This window comes from Taudactylus pleione, unplaced genomic scaffold (assembly GCF_031769625.1).
Source record: "Taudactylus pleione unplaced genomic scaffold, aTauple2 ptg000041l, whole genome shotgun sequence".
Lineage (NCBI taxonomy): Eukaryota > Metazoa > Chordata > Amphibia > Anura > Myobatrachidae > Taudactylus > Taudactylus pleione.
The window spans coordinates 17,922,156-17,944,356 of record NW_028284443.1 but is presented as its reverse complement, the minus strand read 5'-3'; the positions used below and the strand labels follow the sequence as shown (position 1 = coordinate 17,944,356).

At 42.4% G+C, this 22,201-nt stretch overlaps 1 protein-coding gene across 1 annotated transcript in view; it reads right to left on the bottom strand.

The window, feature by feature from the left end:
• The window catches only part of CTTNBP2 (cortactin binding protein 2), a 114,438-nt gene extending 92,934 nt beyond the window's left edge, over positions 1 to 21,504 (bottom strand). The window contains exon 1 of the mRNA XM_088457680.1: positions 21,063 to 21,504. Coding sequence (XP_088313806.1) covers positions 21,063 to 21,125 — 63 coding nt within the window. The 5' untranslated portion in view covers positions 21,126 to 21,504. The remainder of the gene's footprint in view (positions 1 to 21,062) is intronic.
• Between the last annotated feature and the right edge of the window lie 697 nt (positions 21,505 to 22,201).

The following is a 22,201-nucleotide window of genomic DNA, read 5'->3' as shown; positions in this document are numbered from 1 at the left end:
CCCTATCTCTACCCAGATGTGTGGATTGTTGTACACACGGGGCTGCGAACAAAAATTCACAAATCCAGCTATATCGTAATTGTGGCACATAGCCGCACTTACTCACCCACGAGTAAATCAGGTGTTTTTGGATCGAGACTTTAAAATGAAGTGGAGTGCATGTGGTAGCTAATCTCTCTAACATACAAATTTGTCCATAAGGTGGATGAATTCTCCATTCCCACACTGACCCATGGTTGAGTACATTTTGAAGAAACACGCAGAGGGGGGAATTCAATTGTTTTTTTTGGGGGGCATGTTATTTCACTGCCCTGTTTCTTCGCCGTCATCGCGGCTAGTCAGCCTGCTGGTTAAGTCGTAATTCAATTGTGCGTCATGTTGGCGTGTAAAACGCCATCTGTGTCACCCCTGTCTGTCTGCCCCTCCCCTTTAGAATGTAAGCTCTCACGAGCAGGGCCCTCGTCCCTCATGTGCTTCTCCTCCCCCTACGTATAGTATTATTTACTCCTAACTCCCCACAACAGCACCTAACACTTGGTTGCTTATGTCCTGCAGCTATGTCTATAAACCATGTCCTAGTCCTGCCTTGTATTGTACGGCTAATAACTGTTTTTTTTGTGTGCTCATTTATGTACTGTGTAAGGCGCTGCGGAACCTTTGTGGCGCCATATAAAGGATAATAATAATAATCCCACAGGCTGCCTCAAGGACCAGGCTGCTGTACCTGCTCCAGTAGGTAACATTAGTTGTTTATTACAGGTGGCCCCCAGGGCCGCCAGCAGGGGGGGAGGCCTGTGCCCGGACCATGGCTGAAGGGGGGGAGGGGGGGTTACTGCCACTGCATAGTCTGCTGCAGCCTGCATTAACCCAGAAGAAAGGGGGCCCAGCCGCTGCTACTGCTCGCAGCCGCCGACCCGGTCCCCATTAAGTAAGTGGAGGAGGAAGCCAGGGTCTGCTCGGGCAGCTCCTCCACCAACCTACACAGGACACCCGCCGGCCTCTATGTAATTAAACTTTGTTCTGTGCAGAGCAGCGTCTGCCGGGGAAGAAAACCTGTGCTGGACTCAACAAGGGGAGTGGGGAAATAAAGCTGTGCAGAGTGAATGTAATAACCGTTGGGGGTGAAGTGGGGGAAATAAAGCTGTGCAGAGTGCATGTAATAACCAGGGGGGGGTGCAGTGGGGGAATAAAGCTGTGCAGAGTGCATGTAATAACCAGGGGGGGGTGCAGTGGGGGAAATAAAGCTATGCAGAGTGCATGTAATAACCAGGGGGGGGGGGGGTGCAGTGGGGGAAATAAAGCTATGCAGAGTGCATGTAATAACCAGGGGGGGGTGCAGTGGGGGAACAAAGCTGTGCAGAGTGTGCATAAAATAACCAGGGGGGGGGGGGGGGAGTGAAGTGGGGGAATGAAGCTGTGCCGGGTGCATGTAATAACAGGGGGGTGAGGTTTAAAGTGGGAAAACAAAGCAGTGCAGAGTGCAGTGTGAATAAGACGCATTTGAAGGTAAAAAGTTGCATGAAAAGATGCTCTGCGCTACACAGTCACACCACGGCATGGCACGACTAGAAGGGCTGTTTAACGCGTAAGGAGGCTAGATGTAAGAGGACACATCTGTAATAACCAGGGGGGAGGTGGTGGGGACGACGACACTGAAGTGGAGAAATAAAGCTGTGCGGACTGCATGTAATAACCGGGGCTTCTTATTGCAGTCTGCACTGATAGGGATCCCTCCCAGTGTCCCCAAGGGTGCGAGCTGCATTCTGCGCATGCGGATAAGGATGCCACAGGGAATTCTGGGTCTTTTCGAGAGAGCTGTCATTTCTAGGTACATACTGACGTTAACACTGGTATGTACCCGATAAGTGGCAGGATGTACTGCATTCATGACGCGATACTTAGTACATCCTGCCCTTACAATCTTATCAAGGGGTCTATTCATTAACACTTAATTTTTAAAAAAACAGGTGAAAAAGTTTGGGGCCATTCATCATTCCCATCACACAGTAGATATTAATCCTAGTTACACTTGCCCCCCGATAATTTCCACACTCCTCATGTGGAAATTGTGCAATTTATCAAGTTCTGAAAAAGCATTTTTTCGGAACTTGTGAGTGATACTGTATGGCACTCCGAGATGACGTACAGCATCGGAAACCAAGCACAAGCCGCCATGTACATGGCAGCTTGTGCAGCAGAGGGATCTTTTCAGATCCCTCCTGCTGAGTCTCCTTACCTCCAGCGTCTCTGGCTGTCACTGGCAGGGAGCTCCTGCTTCAGATGGCGGAGGTAGGGAGAACACACACCAGCGAGGGAGGCTGGTTACAGGCGGGGGTGAGGTATGGTCTTGGCAGCCACGGCTGGGACATACACCAGCACATGGCCAGGGGGCACTGGGACAAACACCATGGTGTACAAGTGGTCCACACACAACTTGGCTGGAGCCGACGCAGGATAGTCCGGTGGCGGCAAGGAAAGGAGGGTTACCCACAGTAGCACAGGGCCGGCGCGAGGATAGTTACATAGACAGGGGGGGTGGCGGAGTGATGGCTACAAGTGGCGGTGGGTGGAGGTGCGGCGGCGGCAGCTGGGACAGACACTGGCTAGATAGATACAGAGGGGAGGAGGGCGACGGCGGCCGACGCAGGTATAGAGATTTGCAGGCTCCCTGTCTGACGTGAACTGGCAGCATATTCCAGTGCCCTTCCTTTACGGACAGGTGGGTCGAGCACGAGTCCAATGTCCCTGCTCTACAGCCTGCAGGGTGAGCTTGGAGCTGGGGTTTGGGTAGCAGCGGAGCCCCCCAGCATGGTGTACACCCGCAGGACTCTCTCTTGAGCAGGGCACACACCGAGCAGCAGCTACACTTCATAGAGGACCAGGCAACCAGGGGTGGACGAGGTCCTACAGCGCTTAGGGAGAGGGGGGCTCAGGACACATATAGTGGATCGGGCAGCAGGGGGGGGGGTGGACTGTAGAGTAAATGCAGGTAGAGAACGGGATGAACAGTGCAGTTGCAGGGGAAAGGTATCACACTTTCGAAAAGGTGTCCTCTCAGAAATAGCATATTTTTGGAAGTGATACTTTAGTAATGCTAGGTTGATGAATAGGACTTGTTTTAGTTTTGAACTCGCCACGAGTTCATTGTTAAACTATCATACCATTTGTCATGATGAATAGGGCCCAAAGTGTTGTATATTTCATTCTACTTTTTGACATTTAGGGCGGTATTCAATTGTACCCCCCCTACGCGCCCGACAGGAGCTATTCAATTGTTGCTCCTGTCGAGCGCGATCAGCTGCCGGTGTACCATTTCAGCCCGCAGCCCTAGGGGGGTGCGAGACGATATGGGTGACAAGTGACCTGTTTGGGTGCCCAAACTGCACTTTTCATGATCGCACCCAGCACTTTGGTCGGGATTAAACCAACTCAAAAGAGTGGGATGGAGTCCAAAAAAAGTCATTTTATTGAAATATTTGATTAAATAATAATAACCATTAAAAATTACATACCAGTTCATTAAAAATAAAATTCAAATATTACAATACTTTTTATTCAAAACTCACACCCACTAGGGGTGGTGAGAACTGACAGGTGATAAAGTGAAAAATAGGTCGACCAATATTTTTTATCACGCCATATATGCAATAATTGAATAGCCCTGGCCATGTTACAGACAGGCTGGAATTCACGCGTGATAAATGAGAATTATCATGACCAAAAAATGTTCAGTTGAATAGCGACTACATTTTTTCACTACTAAACAAATGTTTATCTTGGGAAAAAACACGGTGATAAAACAATTGAATTCCCCCCAGAAAGTGTGGATGTTGCTACACAGGAGTAATCAGAGAGGGGTAACTCAGCCAATTCTAGTTGTTAGTTTAATTTATCCCATAACTCCAGAGTAAATTTGATATTGCTCGCAAGACCAACAAAACGGCATATATAAATATTTACATTTCACTGCAATCAGCACAATTATGCTTTCCTTAATACAAACAAAGTTCTACATATACAAATTCTGTATATATTTAAATATTGGCTGCTTTCCCAAAACTAGCTAGAACCATCCATCCAAACACTTTAGGGTCTCATTTCACTGGAGACATGAGGCTGCAGAGATCCACTCTTAAAAGGTATATTATCCAAACACTGTAGCATTAATGTTTGACAGCCTGCAAGACACATTATATGCATTTGTCTATACAAAGTTAGAAAACCAATGTTCTTCATTTTCCTGTATAAAGGAACTGCTCTGTTTAGCTATAGAGCTCCATTCACTTAGTCAATTGCATGTCACATGTTTCGGTGCTTTAGAACGTCAGTTATTACAATGTTGCAGAAACATCTATAATTAAAATAAAAAAATAAAAAAAAAAAACAATTGAAACAAAAAAACAATTAAATAATAACATTTAGGAGATGGTGTATCTTAACACAGCTTCATCTGATCTAGCTTATAAGTAGTTCTACAAGACAGTCTATGAGGTTAACTTTTCCAAAGTAACACAAGGGTCGCATGCCCGATACTACTGTTTTGTCCTTTGGGCTTTCCAAATATGAAATGGATTAATAATTAACCCAATGACAGCAAAGACTGTGTTCCTAATGTTTCCTCAATGCAATTGGTCAACTGCTCGTATACTCAGTGGTCACATAAATGTACAGTATCTGGCAAAGACTCACATCTACAAAAAAAACAAAACTAAACGGTTCTTTCAAATTTTACTTAGTTGCTACTTCACTATATTACAGAGAGCCATAATTACTCAATTATGTACATCAAAAAATATATGTTTGGGTCTTTGGTCATTTTTTTACAATAAGCCCTACATTTTCCTGTTTTCAGGAGGACTAATCCTTACTTTTGGCAGTATAAATAAATCTTCAGTTCAGCACTAGCTAAAAATAATTGTAACATTTCTCCCATTTATATACTTTTCCAGAATGTGTTATTGCATGCATTGCAAAACCAGCTACGCAAAATGATTCTTTTCTTCAACTGTGTTCTTTTATCATTTAACGTATCTTAGCTCAGGATTAGAGGTCACATGACACTACTAAGAAAAGAATGACTGTACAGGGAGTAGGTTACTTGTGGATCTAAAATTAGTCATGAGGTAACAATGCTTTGTAAACTGTATGAGACACAAAATACTTTAGCTAGACTCTCTCATCCTGCTTCCAGTAAACAGGCAAAATGTAGAGAAGCTGAAGACACTTAAAAAATCATGACAACTGCCCCAAAAACATGACAATGTCTTGCAAGAATTATCGGTGTTCATTCACACCAGTCTGTGAAATGTCTAGCCCAGTGACCAATGTCACTCAAGATCCCTGACAAATAGACAATGTTAGTCACCAGTTAAAATCACTTGAACAATATGACTTGTCTACTATGATTATTTCACAAACTACTATATTAAATAATATAATCTGTCTCAGTGTCACATCATCTAAGAAATATCCTCTTAAACCGTTCCGGCATTCATTAGCAATGCACTGGCCGCTAGCGATATCGCTAAGTTTGATGTGCAGCGCATCAAACCTGCCAACAGTCGCTAGCGGCCACGGGAGCGCGCAATCACACGTAAACACTGAGCGATGTAGGTGATCCGTCGTTACTGAACGGCATAACGGCTCCACAATGCTACAGTGTGTACCCGACTTAATAGTTACACCAACATGCTGTCTGTACCATGTTATGATTAGCCAGTGCTATATTATTATTATCATCATCATTATCCAATATACATAGAGTTTCGTCATTTTGTGAAACATGCAGAATTTTGTAGGTGGTCCACAAATATTATAAACTGATACAGATAGACATAAGATGGTTGAGAGGATTCTGCTCTCATGAGCTCTAAATATCAAGAGCAGGTACCAGAAGTCTCTTTGAACTTTAAAAATAAATGTATTTTCCCATTCTCTAAGACAGAGGTTCCAAAAACGCTACCATTACAGTCCAGCTTTTAAGGATATCCATAGTTGAGTCCAGATGATTAAATCAAATTGACTGAGGTAGTAATTAAGTCACCTGTGCTCAAGCATGAATAGCCTTAAAACTGTAATGGCAGATTTTGGGAACCCATGCCCTAAGATTTATTGCCATACTTGCCAACATGTTTTACCTACACTACAGGAGATACTAGTGAGGAGGCACAGAGAGCAAGAGCAGAGGTCATAGTGGCACGTTTTGCATCATCATCGCAGTGTCACAATTTGCAGATCCATGATGCGCACTGCGTCATCAGGCCTTGCCCTCTTTACTAGGAAAGTAGATGGACTGCTGGAGGGTTGCCTGTTCCTATGGGAACTCCATGTACTTTGTGAGTCTCTAGGAGAATATTTCTTAAACTTGATGATCATTCCGCTAGTGTAGAATACACTTACTGATAACTCCTGAGATATACATTAGGCCGTTCTCCCATTAAAGACACCCGAATAGAGCCCAAATAGACTGGCTTAAGCCACCGTTTTGGTTCACAAAACCAAGACTTTTTCACATATTTCTGCTCACCACCTCAGAAGGGTGTGCGCAGAATTGTGACCACCACAGTATTCGCGTCTGAATGGAGCAACAATGGAATTTCTTCGGCAGGAGCCCAGTATTGTGCCGCAAAAACAAAAAAAAATTCAAATATTGAATTCCCCCCCATATAATCTATGATTTTATATAACGTATGATTTTTTTTTTTTTTAAATCTAGATTCTGGACCTTTAAAACAATAAAAAAATAAAGTTGTCATTTTTCTTTTATAGTTTCTTTTATGAATGTATGTTTAATGCCATCTCTAATATCAATGCATAGTTGACCTAATAAATATTACATTATGCACTATAGTAGCCTGCAAAGTATGTCCTCTCAGAGTCCAAACGCCTGACCTAATATGTACACAGGGCCCTGAGAAAGGATCCAAGGTGAAATAATTGTAAATTGGGTGTTTATTGTTTACATTTTTGTTTTCTATTGAAAGTAAGTGACTTTTTGGCTCTCACATTTCTTTCCTACCTCTTTCGATAACTTTGTTATTTGAACCTGAAAACTTTTAGGAACACAGGGCCTGATTCAGAGTTGGGAATAGAGTAAAAATAATAGCTAGTACTGTAACTATGTACCTGGACAAACCATGTTGCAATACAAGGGGTGCAAAAAGATACTTTTTTTTGCATGTGGGGTAAATACTGGCTACTGTTACATGTAGCCCACAGATACTGGACAGCTTTATTGTTACTCTGCAATTTAGATGTCAGTTTGGACACACCCCTCCTAAAGCTATATCTCTCTGCACAATTTAAATCTGCCCCACATGCAGTGCAGCATGGTTTTACCAAGGTGCACAGTTATGGTGCGTACACACGGTACGATCAGTCAGCGATAACACTGACTGATCTCCCTGCACATTCCCGGTGTGCTGGATGATCGTTATCGATCATCCAGCACACCACCAACGACGGGCCAGCGACCAACGATCGTGGTTCCTTATGTAACCTGGTCGATATCGACTAGGTTGGCCTGCATGCACGGCTGATAAATGATATCGTTCATACGTGCCTGCGCATCACTGGTCGTTTGAGGATTGGAAGGCACCAAAAAGTTAATGATCTGATCGATAACGTTATCGTTCATATCATGCATTTTTATCGTACCATGTGTACGCACCATTACTTGCTCTTTCTTACTCTATTCCCAACTCTGAATCAGGCCCACGGTGTAAAATCCAGTGTCTGGGATGTACCAAGACTCTTTAAGGCTCATGATTCTATTCACACAGTAAACATAAGTATGTAGACTGTTAATAGAAAGATTAGACAAATTGGTCATGAAGCTGCCACTCATTAAAAGACATCATGCACAAGAGGAAGTAATAAACATTTCTTTTGCTGGAGTAATCCTTTTGATCAGATTTTGTCAGTAGTAAATTATTTTTGCTACAGTGCACTAAAGGGTGTATGTATAATAGAAATAAAATATACATAGAGATTATTTTATATATATATATATATATATATATATATATATTTATATATTTTTAGCAAGGATGGGCGGATCACATTGTACTTGGTTCTTTCTACCAAATGTGGATCTGGACAATCAGAAAACTCAGATCTTGTGGATTTTTGGACCACATTTACTATATTTTCAATCCAGGGCACATGAGTTTCCCAAAAAATTTATGGATTTATCTTGTTTTTCAGATCCAAATTTAGCGGGAAGAATAGGATTAAACCTGAACTGCTCATCTCTAATGTATCTATCTTGGCCTATAGATAGAAAACAGATATGACTAGATGGTATGCTGGAAATGTTGCAATTAACCCCAAATATTTATTGTTCAAGATAGCAAGTTTACGGAGGATAGGAATCGGTATGTGATATCGCCAGATCACATACGGACAACGGCAGCCCGACGGGTCGAAGTCCCAACAGCAGCAGGTAAGTACTCTAACACTCCCCTCTCCCTACCCCAACCCTCCCGTAGTGGTGACTATCCCTAAGCTCCCTGTTAGTGCCTAAACCTAACCCCCCTCCCCGCACCCTAAACCTATCCCTACCGGGGGGTGCCTAACCCCTTTCCCTGCTCTAACCCTAACCCTCCCAGGGGTGTGTCTAGCCCCAAGTCTCCCTGGGAGTCCCTAAAGCTAACCCTCCCCCCCCCCCTCACCTGCGGCTAGACGCTAAAACACCCGGCTTACCTTTGTTCGGTATGCCGGGTGTCGGGATTTAGTAGTGGGGCTAATGATAAGCTTCGGGATTTCGATGCCTATCTTTAGTCCCTTATCAGGATGTGAGTGTCGGGATATCGGCAGGTAAGCCAGCGCTCGCTGGTTTCCTGACCGCATCCCCGGAGGATAGCTTGCATTTGGCTCTAATTCTTTCTGCCAAGTTTAGATGTAGAACACATTGGCACTTTTACTCCCTTGTCATCAGCCCCCACCAAACCATTTTAATAGGGTGTATAATTTTTCCAGCACAATTTGCAAACAAACTTTAGGTCCAGACAACATGCTCAATTACAGATAACCATCAAACCTTATATTTCTTTTACTTATATTTCTAGGAAAGGTTATTGAGAAAGTAGAATAGATTTATGTGATCTGCAGCATATATGGACCCAAGTAGACAAAAGACAGACAACTATAGTGTACACCGTTTAAAGAGTGATCGAATGATTAGTCACCAGAAGTCATCAGTGTATTTAACACTCAAAGCACATTTTTCTCTCATTATACCTGCCTCATCTATATCAACTTAAGCCTAACGATATACACTACAGTTATCTCCTTAGGTCCACCTGTACTAAAACACCACACATACATTCTATTTCCTGAAACATGGTTATAAGAATCTTTCCTTTCTGGCAGCAACTAAAAGATCAACTCAGTGAAAATATTATCCCTCTGGCACCAATCATCTGCGGTTCCTATTGAGAAATGGTTGCAATCAAACTGAGAAATCATTTGCCAATCAAAGATATTTATCATCAGTTCCAGTCAGGATTTCAGAGATTAAATATTGACAAAAAAGCTCTGGTACACAAAGTGACAGACCCTCAGGCGCCATCAGAAAGTCAGGTGTTTATCATAATCCATCTTGAACTATCTGCAGCATTTACTACTGTGCACCATTTGTAATATAGCAGCTCAAGAATTTTCATGGACTGGATGGCACAGCTTAGTTCTTTCTGGCAGGTCACAGAGATGGTCTTAAGGAGAACAATCTACACCATTATCATTTGGCATTGCACAGGACTTGATCTTCTCATCCATGCAGTTCACATGCTAGCAGTTAGTAAAATAATCAGATATCATGGTCTGTACCTGTTTTATGTGCCTAGTACTAAGGAGGCAATATCAATTCACAATGATAGTCTATCTTAGCTCCAGGAATAAACTAGTGGCAGTAGGCTGCACTGAATGTTGATAAAACAGAGGTTCTTATTATAGAATCTCACCATCTAAAAGTCAAGCTGCAGTTTTGTCAATAAAATAGACATATGCCTATAGATTATCAAGATAGGACACAGGCAAGATGATGTAAAAAATGTAGAATATTACCCTGAATTGTGCCAAAGGGAGGCCTCAAAGTGTCAACACTTCAACTCAATAATGAAAATATATGGGACTAACTCATCCTGGCACCTCTGGAAAATAAGTGTAAATAACGACCTCCATCTATCGGTTACCCATCTGTATAAAAGTATGGAGGCAACCATCACATATAGTTTCACTCTTAAGCTGTGTACACACTGACAGATATATTGGCCGATCAATTGATCACTCGATCTGCACATATATATCTGTATAGTGTATACCCACCTTTATAGAGGAATCCTCCAAACATAGATATGCAAAATAAAGTCTACATAATAAATATTATTTAGTAGGTCAATTAGACTAATACAACAATAAAATCCCAGTGTGCTTGACTAAATTCACAAAAAGGTGTCCAATCGTCCCTTTCGTAGGTGGAGGACATCATTACCATGTCCTCTTCAGTATTACAGTTACAAGCAGCAAGCTATAAAAAGCATATAACAAAACTCTCAAGCGAAGGTTTCCTGCTCTTTATCATCAGAAAAGTGGTCCTCTTGTAATTTTTATGGAGGCGACATCACCCAGAAGAAATGGGAATCTCATAGTGAAAAACAATTTAAAATTTGTTAAAAAGTCTAAACATGAACACTTGTATAGGAGACATGTGGACAATTCCCAAAAAGGTAGAAATGGTCCCAATCTGAGAACAATGGAAACGGATCTATAGAGTATCCTTTGTAGATGTCAGTTCCAGGGAACAGCGCCGGATCAGGTCCAATGTGCCATGTCTTATCTAGAAGGCAAGACACAGTTCCCGATAGGGGGGGAGGGGGGGGGTACAGCTAGCTGGACAGCCAAATTCCCCTTGAACGAGGTAGAGAAGTATTGAGTTTAGGATTTTTGTGTGTATTAACAAGGAGGCAATAGTATTTTAGTTTTACAACGTGGAGGCACTATATAATTTGATTAGAAGAATTTTTTTTATTAATTTAATTTTAAAAAGCCATTTTTTTTTTTTTTTTTTAAAGTGGCAATATTTTATTATTGTAAAAATTGAGGCACAAAAATAAAATAAAAAATTAGGCCACAATAATAAAGGCACATGTGGGCACATAAAAAAGTTACTACTAGAGTATCTACAGCCCATAGGTACAAGGATGAACCCATTGCTATTAAGAATTGGGCTATTTATCCCTAGGAGATGGGTGCTAAAAATGTATTAAGCCTCCACTCACTAAGGTTTGGACACAATGCTGAATACAGGAGGGCCATAAATATTCTAATTTTTTTTAAATCGTGGGTTATTTTTGTGCCAATGTATTAACGGTGGAGCCCAGACAGCTGCAAAAGTAAAGGGCTGAGCTTTTAGCTTTGTGGCTCCTACACTTTAGAACTGTGGGCCCGATTCACTACGGATCGCAATATAGTGATTACGCATACAGTTCAGTGCAATATTATGCTAATCCATTGCGATCGCAATGCCAGGGCAGCGCTACATAAGGACGCCCACTTTACTTTACACACATCCGTAATGTTTAGCAAGACTGTGAAAACATCAGTATAAATTAGAACCATCGGACCCATACACACAGTTAAGGCAGACCTGACCGCACTCAGAAACTGCTAAACTTCCTGCACGCAATGAGACCTCAGGCTGCATATAGAAGCGCAGTGGATACTTTATATAGGCCCATGCAACGGCGTTCAAACGCACAGGCATGCCTCCGTTCATCCGATTCCCCCCCCCCCCCGTCACCATCCCCAAATGGCACTTCCTGTCAATCACTCTGCGATGGGTCTCCGTGGCCACTGTCGCTTTCTCGCAGTCCCGATCGCAGCGGCTGGTTTGGCACTGAGATGCATACGCATTACACAACAATTGGCCGATTGCGTGCATATAAGCAAATGCGTTCCTTGCTGAATCAGGCCCTGTGTGTCTTGCAGAGTCCAAGAGGTTTCTACTCTTGTAATCTTGAGCAACTTCAAAACATTGTATTCAAGAATTTGATTAATGCACTACTAATTGTCTTAATACTCAATGCTTTCTTTCTCTATACAATTCATCTTTTAAAAAGCAGAGGTCTGAGTCATTAGAGAAAAAGAGCTATATAAATAAATTACAATCATTATTATTCATTGGTTCACAATTGCCAATGGAAAGGACAAATTAGTAGGTCTAGTGCATCTTCCTACTCCCCTTATGTAGATAACAGAAAAATCCTTTTTTCCTGGATTCATCTCTTTTTCTCGTGATTCTTCCACAGAAAAAAAATAAAAAATTTGGGGAACAACCAACCATATTAACTGCAAACCAGATTTTCTGTGTTCTACTTACACTATCCTTTATACAATGTTAGTGTATATGAGAAGCCTGCTTTCTGCTAGTGACCACTAACGTAGACCCTGTCTATGTACAGATTTCTATTGTGGTCATATGAAATGAAATGTAAGGCAACAAGATAAAGGGTGGGATGTACTACACATCACATTTTGGATGCGCTAGATATCTACACTTATCAGGGTACATACCGCTGTTAATAATGCTGGTATGTACCTAGAATTGCAATTAAAATTGCGAAGGACAGCTCTTCCAAAAAGAAATGTCCTTTGTGATGATTGGACTACTGGGTTTATGACCCGGGAGTTCTTCTGCACATGCGTCTTATGGCGCGCGCACCGCAGGGGATGCTGGGAGGGATCCAGTTGGATCTCTTTCTGTTCACAATGCGAAAAAAAGCCCATAGGCTTCTATTGGGCAACAGCATCTATAGATGGCATTGCCCATGGGATCCAAGCTCTGAAAAATAACGCATTCCAGAGCTTGGTACACATGGGAAATAGCAGTTTTCTGATTTTTGCCCACATTTTCCCTTTAGTACATCCCGCCCATATAGAGTTAGGGGCTTAAGATAGAGAGTAGGAGGCGATCACTTATCAGGACACCTTCTGTTATCTTCTTACCCATTTACACAAGCAGATCAGAAATTCTAAATTCTAAGGGGCCTGATTATCAAACTAATTCTGTTGTTACAATATGTGGCGATGGCATGTTTAAGGCTAAATTAAGTTACATCACTATTTAACAGGGCTATAAGCAGGAAATATTGGAGAGGTCTCCTGTTTTCCAAACCAAAACGGATACTGGGTACAGAACAGGTCAAGGCTCGACTGTTTATACACTTACCAACTGTCTGCCCGATGTGTCGGGCCTGACGTCACAATTGGGCGGGCATTTCAATTTGCCCACACAGTTGAGCTGTCTCTCACTGCCAGGTCCCTGCAGCAAGTGTACGAGCGATTGGCAGGTTGCCCGTACACACCAGATGATGCACCAATGTATTAATTGGTGCCTGTGCCCACTTTAATGCCCTATTTCATGTCCAAAACCATGTTGGGCAAGGCCAATTGCAAGTGGGTCATACGTAAGTGACCCCCCCTCTGTGGATTTCAAATTTGCTCCCTAAGGCTAGTTAACCCTTGCACAACTACAGCTACATATTCAAATATAGAAAATCTGGTCCCTGTGCCCACTTTACCACCCAATTCCATGCCCAAAACCTTTGTGGGGCAAGAAAAATACAATTGAAATTTGTGTAATAGATACCATATTTAGTTTTTTCAAAGTAAGCTTATTGATTCTATATGATAAAAATGTTTTAGCATAACATGTTCTGAATAAGAAGCTGGAAAATTAATAAGAAGCTGGAGCTCGAAGAAGAAGTGAATAAAGGTGCACACACACACACACACACACACACACACACACAACGATTTTATGAACGATTTTCTGTCAGATTTTTTAAAGTGTAATGAACGATTTTTTTGAACTACAAAGGATTTTTGCATATTCCCTTAATGAAAATCGTTCAGTTAGTCAGTCTGACTGAACTACAAACATGAACGCGCATGAACGATAATCGTTCATCGTTTTAACTCAGAAAGTGAATGATTTTTACAACGATTGAACGATAAACGATATCGTTAACGATAATCGTTCAAAAAATCGTTGTGTGTATGCACCTTAAGAATCTGGCCGAATAAGAAGCTAACTTCAGCCTCGTCACAAATATAGAATTATTGTAATTTGCTCTGCTGTGAACAATCTGATGATTTGGATACAAATTGTATCTCTGCCCACATCAAATACAGAGCCACAGGAGGATGACACAAATGGTACTCAGAAAATAATGAAAAAAAAAAAAAAAAAGTTTATTATGAAATTAAAATTATACCAAACAGACTGTATAAAAGGAGCAGATTCAATTAGCCACAAGCTCCTGTTGTGGTTGTATACACTTACAGCTATTGGGATAAGTAAAACATAAAATAAACAATGTTTATAACAATATCTCAGAGTCTCATGGCACAAGGTTCCTACAGTAGCCATATAATGATGCAACACAGTAATGTCACATTGCAGAGCTATTTATTCACAGATTTCACCTTATCAATCTCTAAAACATGTTGCTTAGCAACATAGTATTCAAGAAGCAAGACAGACCACTGCTATAGCATATAAAAGCTCTCAGCCCCCAATCAATATTGAAATAATGGAAAATATGCATCATATATCATGTAGTAACTCCTCTTTTATAGCTGAAAAACATACACGTTAAAATATCCATTACATTTACTGTTTAGTATTGGAAAAGGGCCACCCTGTAAAGGTCACCATGGACTTGATCTCATTGAAACGCCTCCGCTGGTCTGGTAGCCTCATAGGGGAAATTCATTATGCAAAAAAGTCTGTGGGTGTATTCTCTAAACAGCAGCCAACAATAACATCAGCGATGCAATGGATATATTTGCTTAAGTTATTTACCATGCCAATTCAATATGAAACCAGAACAATTGGTTATTAATTTGCCAAAGTAAAATATTATTCTAAAACCCATTAAAGAATCTGGTAACAACAGTCTAGCTTTAATAAAAATATGGTATGCTTCGATCCATGCTGCAGATTGAACAACTGATCATATAGTAAGTTCAAGTGTTTGTTTTTCTGATTTGACCTAAATAATTTTAATCTTAAATGCGTTGAACACAAAGTACATTAAAGCCGGGTACACACCAGACAATATGTCGACCGATCCGGTAGATCAGACGACATATTGTCCACATCGGGCAGTGTGTACCCCTATGTCGCTGCGCCGTCGTTCCCGACATCGGCAAATGTGTACGCACACCCCCCAGGACCTGCCGCACATTGGCTGGATACACATCGTTAAGTGTGTACCCAGCATTAATGTGTTCATAAAAGCTTAAACACTATCAAGCTTAATTCTAGTTATATCTGTCAACAAGACTGTAAATAATGAATGTCGACTCCAAACATATAGAATTTGGTAATTTTTTTTACACCATAATGTTTTTGACCTGATAGACTAAATAGTGCTTAGATAAAAATTAGTTTGAAAACCTGGACATCCAATGAGAACATTATCATGTGCAGACCAGAATGAATGGGGTGCTTGCGATTACGTTGCTTGGACAAAATTTATTAAGAAGTCATAGGATCAGGGACTAAGGGGTCTATACACTAATAATCTTGGTACTGCCGCGATTATTATGCATCCATCTCGCAGGGGATATTTTAATTTTGAAATAAATTATCCCCGCTATGCACTGTACGAAGGGGAACTTGCAAGTTATATCCCCGGCAAATTGTAGAAGTCTTTCAACGAAGTGAAAGACTTCTCCGGGAGAAGCGGAGGATGTGAATGCAAACAATGTCAGCTTCCGGAGCTGGCCGGAGGCTGCGATAGAGAGATCAAAAAATCCCTGTCCTGGCCCATGGAGATTCCATAGGCTTACAGCAGTTTATACCATCTGAAGATGGTGTAAACTACTGGGGCTAAATGCCAAATAGCTTAGCTTTTTGGAGTTTAGTACATAGGGGTCAGATCGTAGTGATCTACAGTGCCAATTAGCACTTTGCCGGAGATTTATGTGAAGTCTCCTGCACTGTGCCATTAGTACATAGGAACAATACATAAAATTATGCAGAAACTGCAGTTTCAGCAGACTTTTATGTAGCAAACAGCTTGATACATAGGTCCTTTAGTGCAAAGTGTGAAGTCCCTGTAACACTATTCAAAAATTATGTAATGTAAGGGTGGGTACGCACCTGAACGACCGGCAATCGTGCCGATGTTCAGGGCGATTTACCTTTACCCTGAACATCGCATGATTGCCGGTACACACTACACGATTTAATGAACGACGGAACGATTACTTGTTCAGACCTTCATTAATATGTATGATGCCGCATGCGATATCATGTGATTGGCCGTGCTGCACAATATTGCATGTGACTGCAAGCAAATCGGGCATATACACTGCACGATATGCCAGATGTCATTCCGATTTGCCAAATCTGCAAAATCAGACCGATATGGTGCAAGTATGTAGCCGGCCTATTGGGTTCCATACATCTGCGACGGATTGCTGCGATCCTGCAAACCGGCATCGCAGGATCGCAGAAATCCAACATGTTGGATTTCACAGATATGACAATCACGATCAAAAAATTATCATGATTGTCAAATCGATAAAATTTAACATATGAAATTTCAGAGATCCTGCGACGGATCACTGAACATCGATGGTCCCTGGACGGCATTTCCAACCAGCGTTTCCCATCTGATCGCAGAATCACGACTATCCGTCGCAGATGTATGGGTACCTTAAGTTTATGTGAGCAGGATTTCAGAGTATTAAAATCTTCTAATGAAAGAGAAAAGGGTAAAAAAATAAAAAAAAAGTCTACCCATCAGGTAGATTGCAAAAAAAAAAAATCTATATATCTAAGCGAAAACACAATATGAATCAGCTTAACACATTCAGCACAATAAAACTTATTTAATAAAGATTAAATGAATACACTTAATTATCATGATCTTTGTCAATGGTGTGTTATAATAACTGACCATTAATTATGCTATTCATGTCAATATGGTAGTAAATCAAAATGATAAAAACATATAATCTAACCAGGCCAACTGATAAAAGCATTTGCCAGGGCTGCACTAGTTCCTTATTACTGTATTGCATTGGTTCTCTTTTGATAATGCTGCAGGTGGCTCAAATAATTAATCAGTTCCCTCTGCTCTAGAGCTAGATAGAATAAATTCTATTTTAAAGCAAGCCCTAGAGACTTCTCCTTTGAGCATGAGCCTTCCCTTATATGCACTATTTGCTAGCCATAAATTGATTGAGCAACTTGCCATTTTACTTTAGGGATTATCACATGGCATCATTTTTCCCCATTAATAATCAACTGTATTAAATCATGTTGTACATGGGTGCAGGTTCATACTGTTTGGCCCATTTCCATAAGAAAATGGATAGTAAAACAATAAATCTAATGGAGAAGTAGACTAATACTGCACAGACCTGTATACAAGTGCAACTCCATGTATTATTGCACATTACATTTATTTCTGTATTAAAAGCTGGTAGCACACATGCCAAGCGCTAAGATCTCTATCAAATTGACCAAGAACATTCTTGGGGGACCCTGTTGATAAAGGATGAACTTCATCCTTAATACAAGTAGCATGATTTACTTCTCTATGGGATGTACAAAGCCAACTCTATGCTTTCAGTACTCAACTACTGTATTATCAAAAAGGCAGGATATAATCCATTTGGCTCCAATTGCTGGGGCTAACCAGCAATTCTACACTGTGGAAGAAGGCTTCTTTGGTGGTCTGTATGTATTAATCAGGGTTGGATTTTGCACATACCTGTATCTCAAACTTCAGTTTTCAGCAGATAGACATCCTAAGCATCTTCATTTTATAACCAACTTAGATAGCAGTAAGAGAAGAGACAGGAATAGCCCCCAAAACCAGCACTCATTACCTGCCTGCAGCCGGCTACAACTTTAACTACTGTATGTGGACCCAGTGCCGTAGCAGAGCACTTCTGGACCTTGGGCCACCCCACTGCACCCAGTCCATGTGAAATCATATTTTCTCAGAAAAGGGGGACAGGAGCTTTTCCAATGTGGGCTGCTCTCCAGACTGCTGTACCAGGTACTTTACCTGCCAAATAAAGGTGAAACCGGAGCAACAGCAGTGCCACTCACTCTGCCTTGTACCCTGAGTGGCAGCACGCCCCTAGTAATGGCCCTGTGTGGACTGTTTCAATATAGCTACACAGACCCTGAAAATGTTCAAGTGTCACACACACTTAATCCACAGCTGTACCTTCTCTCCTCCAACCGCTGCTGAAAACTTTGCAGATTCAGTACAATGATGAACTGACAGACAATCAGAAAGCCGTTGGATAGAATAGGTTAAACAGCAGCTTAGGAGGATGACTGAACACCACAAACTCCTGTGCATGGACTTCTACTGAAAACTGCAGCTATGTTCTGTAGACTCTTTCCTAAAAAGGCTCCATACACCAGGCTAGAGCTTAGGCACAAGTCTGGAGTATAGAGCATGTATGATTAAGTTAAATGGAACAAATATATAGTACCTTAATATTTATTAAACATTCTGAGGTTATAGAGCTCCCTGTACACGAGCAGACTGGTTAGTGTCTTACAGCATCAAAAAGAACCCTGACTGAGTGTTTGAGTAATTAAAAATACAATAGAACGAGGACATGAAGACTCGCAGCTCATCATAATACCCCACTCTGAACAATACTGAATATAATACAAATAATGAACCAATAACAGTTAAGCATTGAAAGAATTATAAACAAACCTGTAATGAAAATTAGTATTAGCTTTTTATTTCCCCACTATTACTACTGAATCCACATATTGTCCTAGACAGTGGCAGAGCTAGAGTTATAAACCAGGTGCAAAAATATGCTTTTGGCCCCCTCACCAATCTACAATAGACATTTTGCCAGGAGGTGGCAAATTTAAGCCCCCTAACCCCCCTGGCTCCTTAGATGTACCCCATCTTCCTAGCCTGTTCCCCACCAGCATTGTTTGTACCTTTGTACTGTGGCCCTGGTAGTCACATGCTTTGGCAAGGTTATGTTGACATCAGAATGGTCTCAAAGCAAAGTGAACTAGTCACTAGTGTAGCAGTGAATTACAGCAGGGGATGGCAGGGATGTGATGAAATAAAGTTCTTGCACCTGAAACGTGGTGGAACTGTATTACATTACATACTTGTTCCCTATTTATACTAGAAGGGGCCTAAGATGTAGGGCCCCAGCTGCCTGCGCTATAATTCCACTCTAGTAAGGTCATGTTGCAAGTGCAAGCTGAGTGAGATGCAGTCTGCAGATTTAAATGTGTGCTACAAAAATGGGATGTTAAAGAGTAGCCAGGTTTATAGACAACCACATACAAGTTATGTTTATTTCTCTTGTTCCAATGTATTCCCCACTTGCCATTTATGCATTTTCTAGTATGCATCCAAGTGGAAGACAGATCATAACTATACAATGTGCACCATCATGATCATGAGCTTTAATTGTGAATTCTGCTGTAGAAGCCTAGAGGTATACAGTATATTACCATTAGGCTTTATTTCAGTTCAAACATGTAGTAAATGGTTAGGTATTGTAGCTATTATCCATGCACTAGCCAATAGGATTATTCCTCCTGAACCAATTTGAGAAATATTTACAACCTGATTGTCATTAAATAAACTGAAATGATGGTACACTGCTTTGAATGACACTTTGCAACATACACTTGCCCAGGTTTATCTGATCTTCTGTGCATTATGAATTACTAAAGCCCTAAAATAAAGAATAAAACAGCAAATCCCCTTCATTTAGCGACCACCACACATTGTGATCATATGGTTTTCATTTTTGATTCTAAATACAGTCGTGTAGAAGTAAACAGATACATGTAACCCAATGTCATAGAAAAGCGTTTAGTGTCACAGTGCAGTGCTGACAGCTACAGTGTATCTGATACAGAATCTGTCACATGAAGACTAATGTCAGGATGGAGTGCACAGACCAGACCACCAAACCAGGATTGGCAGATGTCCACTATTTATATTCCAGCAACTCTGTACAATGCTATTTACACTGTGCTCTGGAGAGAGAAAGAGAGACACAGATATCACAGCCCTCTCCGATGGATTGTGAGATCCTCTGTAACACACAGCCCTCTCTCAGAGTGTGAGTACGGGTCCTCAGTAATACACCGCCCTCTCTCAGAGTGTGAGTACGGGTCCTCAGTAATACACCGCCCTCTCTCAGAGTGTGAGTACGGGTCCTCAGTAATACACCGCCCTCTCTCAGAGTGTGAGTACGGGTCCTCAGTAATACACAGCCCTCTCGGAGTGTGAGTACGGGTTCTTAGTAATACACAGCCCTCTCTCAGAGTGTGAGTACAGGTCCTCAGTAATACACAGCCCTCTCTCAGAGTGTGAGTACAGGTCCTCAGTAATACACAGCCCTCTCTGAGTGTGAGTACGGGTTCTTAGTAATACACAGCCCTCTCTCAGATGCAGATCAAAGTCCACCAGACCCAGCGTGTAATCCCTAGGACAATTAGGAGATAATAATGACAGTCACCGACACAATCGCTGGCAGAGGAGCCAGGGCTGGGAGCCGATGCAGCAAGTGACGGGGGCGCCTCTCCTCGGATAACAAGCTCCATGATTAATGGTTTCCTGACCGAACAGCCCCCTGACTTCTGCAGTGTCAGGAGCCCGGGATGTCATTCATTTGGCGGCCAGTTCTGGGGAGGATCATGGATTAGTCACTGGGGTCAGTGAGTGAGAAGGCACATAAGGGGACAGGGGTGGGGGGAACAATCTGGTGCCTCACACTCACCCAAACCACAGCAGCTTCCCCACATCTGTATAATATGTACATGACAGCTGGGAGCCAGCGCTCTGTTACTGCCGTCAGGCTCCTCATACACACAGGAGCACCAACATAACACATCCAGCGCCCAGCAATGATGTTCAGTATGACACCCGGGTAATGACTAACCCACCCCAGATCACTGATGCTGCCCTGTGTGTAACCCTATGGCAGGCCAGTGCCTGGCGCCCAGCCCTCCCTGCCCAGCACCTTACATTGTCCGGCTCCCCGTCACTGGAGGAGAACGCCTGCTCCCCGCTCTCTCCCACTGTCGCCATCTTCGTGCTGTAGCAGCAGCAGAGACTGAGAGCCTGGAACGCAGCAGCCGGGGTAGGGGAGGGAGAGAGGAGAACACAGCCCCCACAGCCAGCAGCATACCATTACCCGGCCGCCGCTCCTCCCCCTACCTGCAGCCTGCCAGACCAGAGAGACTACTGCTCCGTGTGACCTGCTGCCCGATATAACTACACACAGGCGCCAGCGTTACCGATACTCTGCCATTGCTGCGCACCCCCCTCCACCGCCCGGCTCACAGTCTCACACTGCTCCCAGCTAGGGAACAGCGTCTGCGGGATGAGGGGATTGCGGCAGCTGGGAGGGGGAGGAAGTCATATGCAGCAGCACATCATGCCCTTGCAGAGACCTGGTGTTTCCTATCAGGGCTACACTCTGCTGTCAACCACATTGACTCTATACAGTACGGCCTCAGCACTGTGACCTATGCTTAGCCGCTGCTCTGGGGACAGGTCTATGCTAGGCGGACTCAGTTTATACTCAAAAGATTTTTTTTCATCCTGAATTTGTTAATTGAAAAATCGAGTCAGGTCGAAAGTGTAGTTTCGGCATAATTTTATGTATCAATCCTATGTACTAACAGCACAAATCTACTGCAAAGTGCTAATTAGCACTGCAGATCGCAGTCCTATTTATTATCAAAGGGGACTGCGAGTTTAGCATCGGTAGTTTACACCATCTTCAAATGGTGTGAACTACTGTTTGTTTATGGGGTCCCAGGGGTAGGAGAAAGATCTTTAGATCTCTCCCCCGGCCAGTGCGGGAAGCTGACACTGTGCGAATGGGCAGTGTCAACTTTCTCCAGGGAAGTATGACTTCTAAATAACGGGTGATATAACTTTCGGGAATGCGAGTTCCCAGTACTACATAGCCAGAATATTTTTATTAAAAATATCCCTGGCAGGGCCAGCTCCAGGGGCCGGAGCACCCTGTGGCGGCTCTTTACAATGCGCCCCAACATCGTGTGTGGCGAAGCTGCGCACGTCTGAAAATGGGGGTGGTGGCCTAATTACCATAGGCTAATCCACTACCTGACATTATTTGGAGGCATGCCCGCATG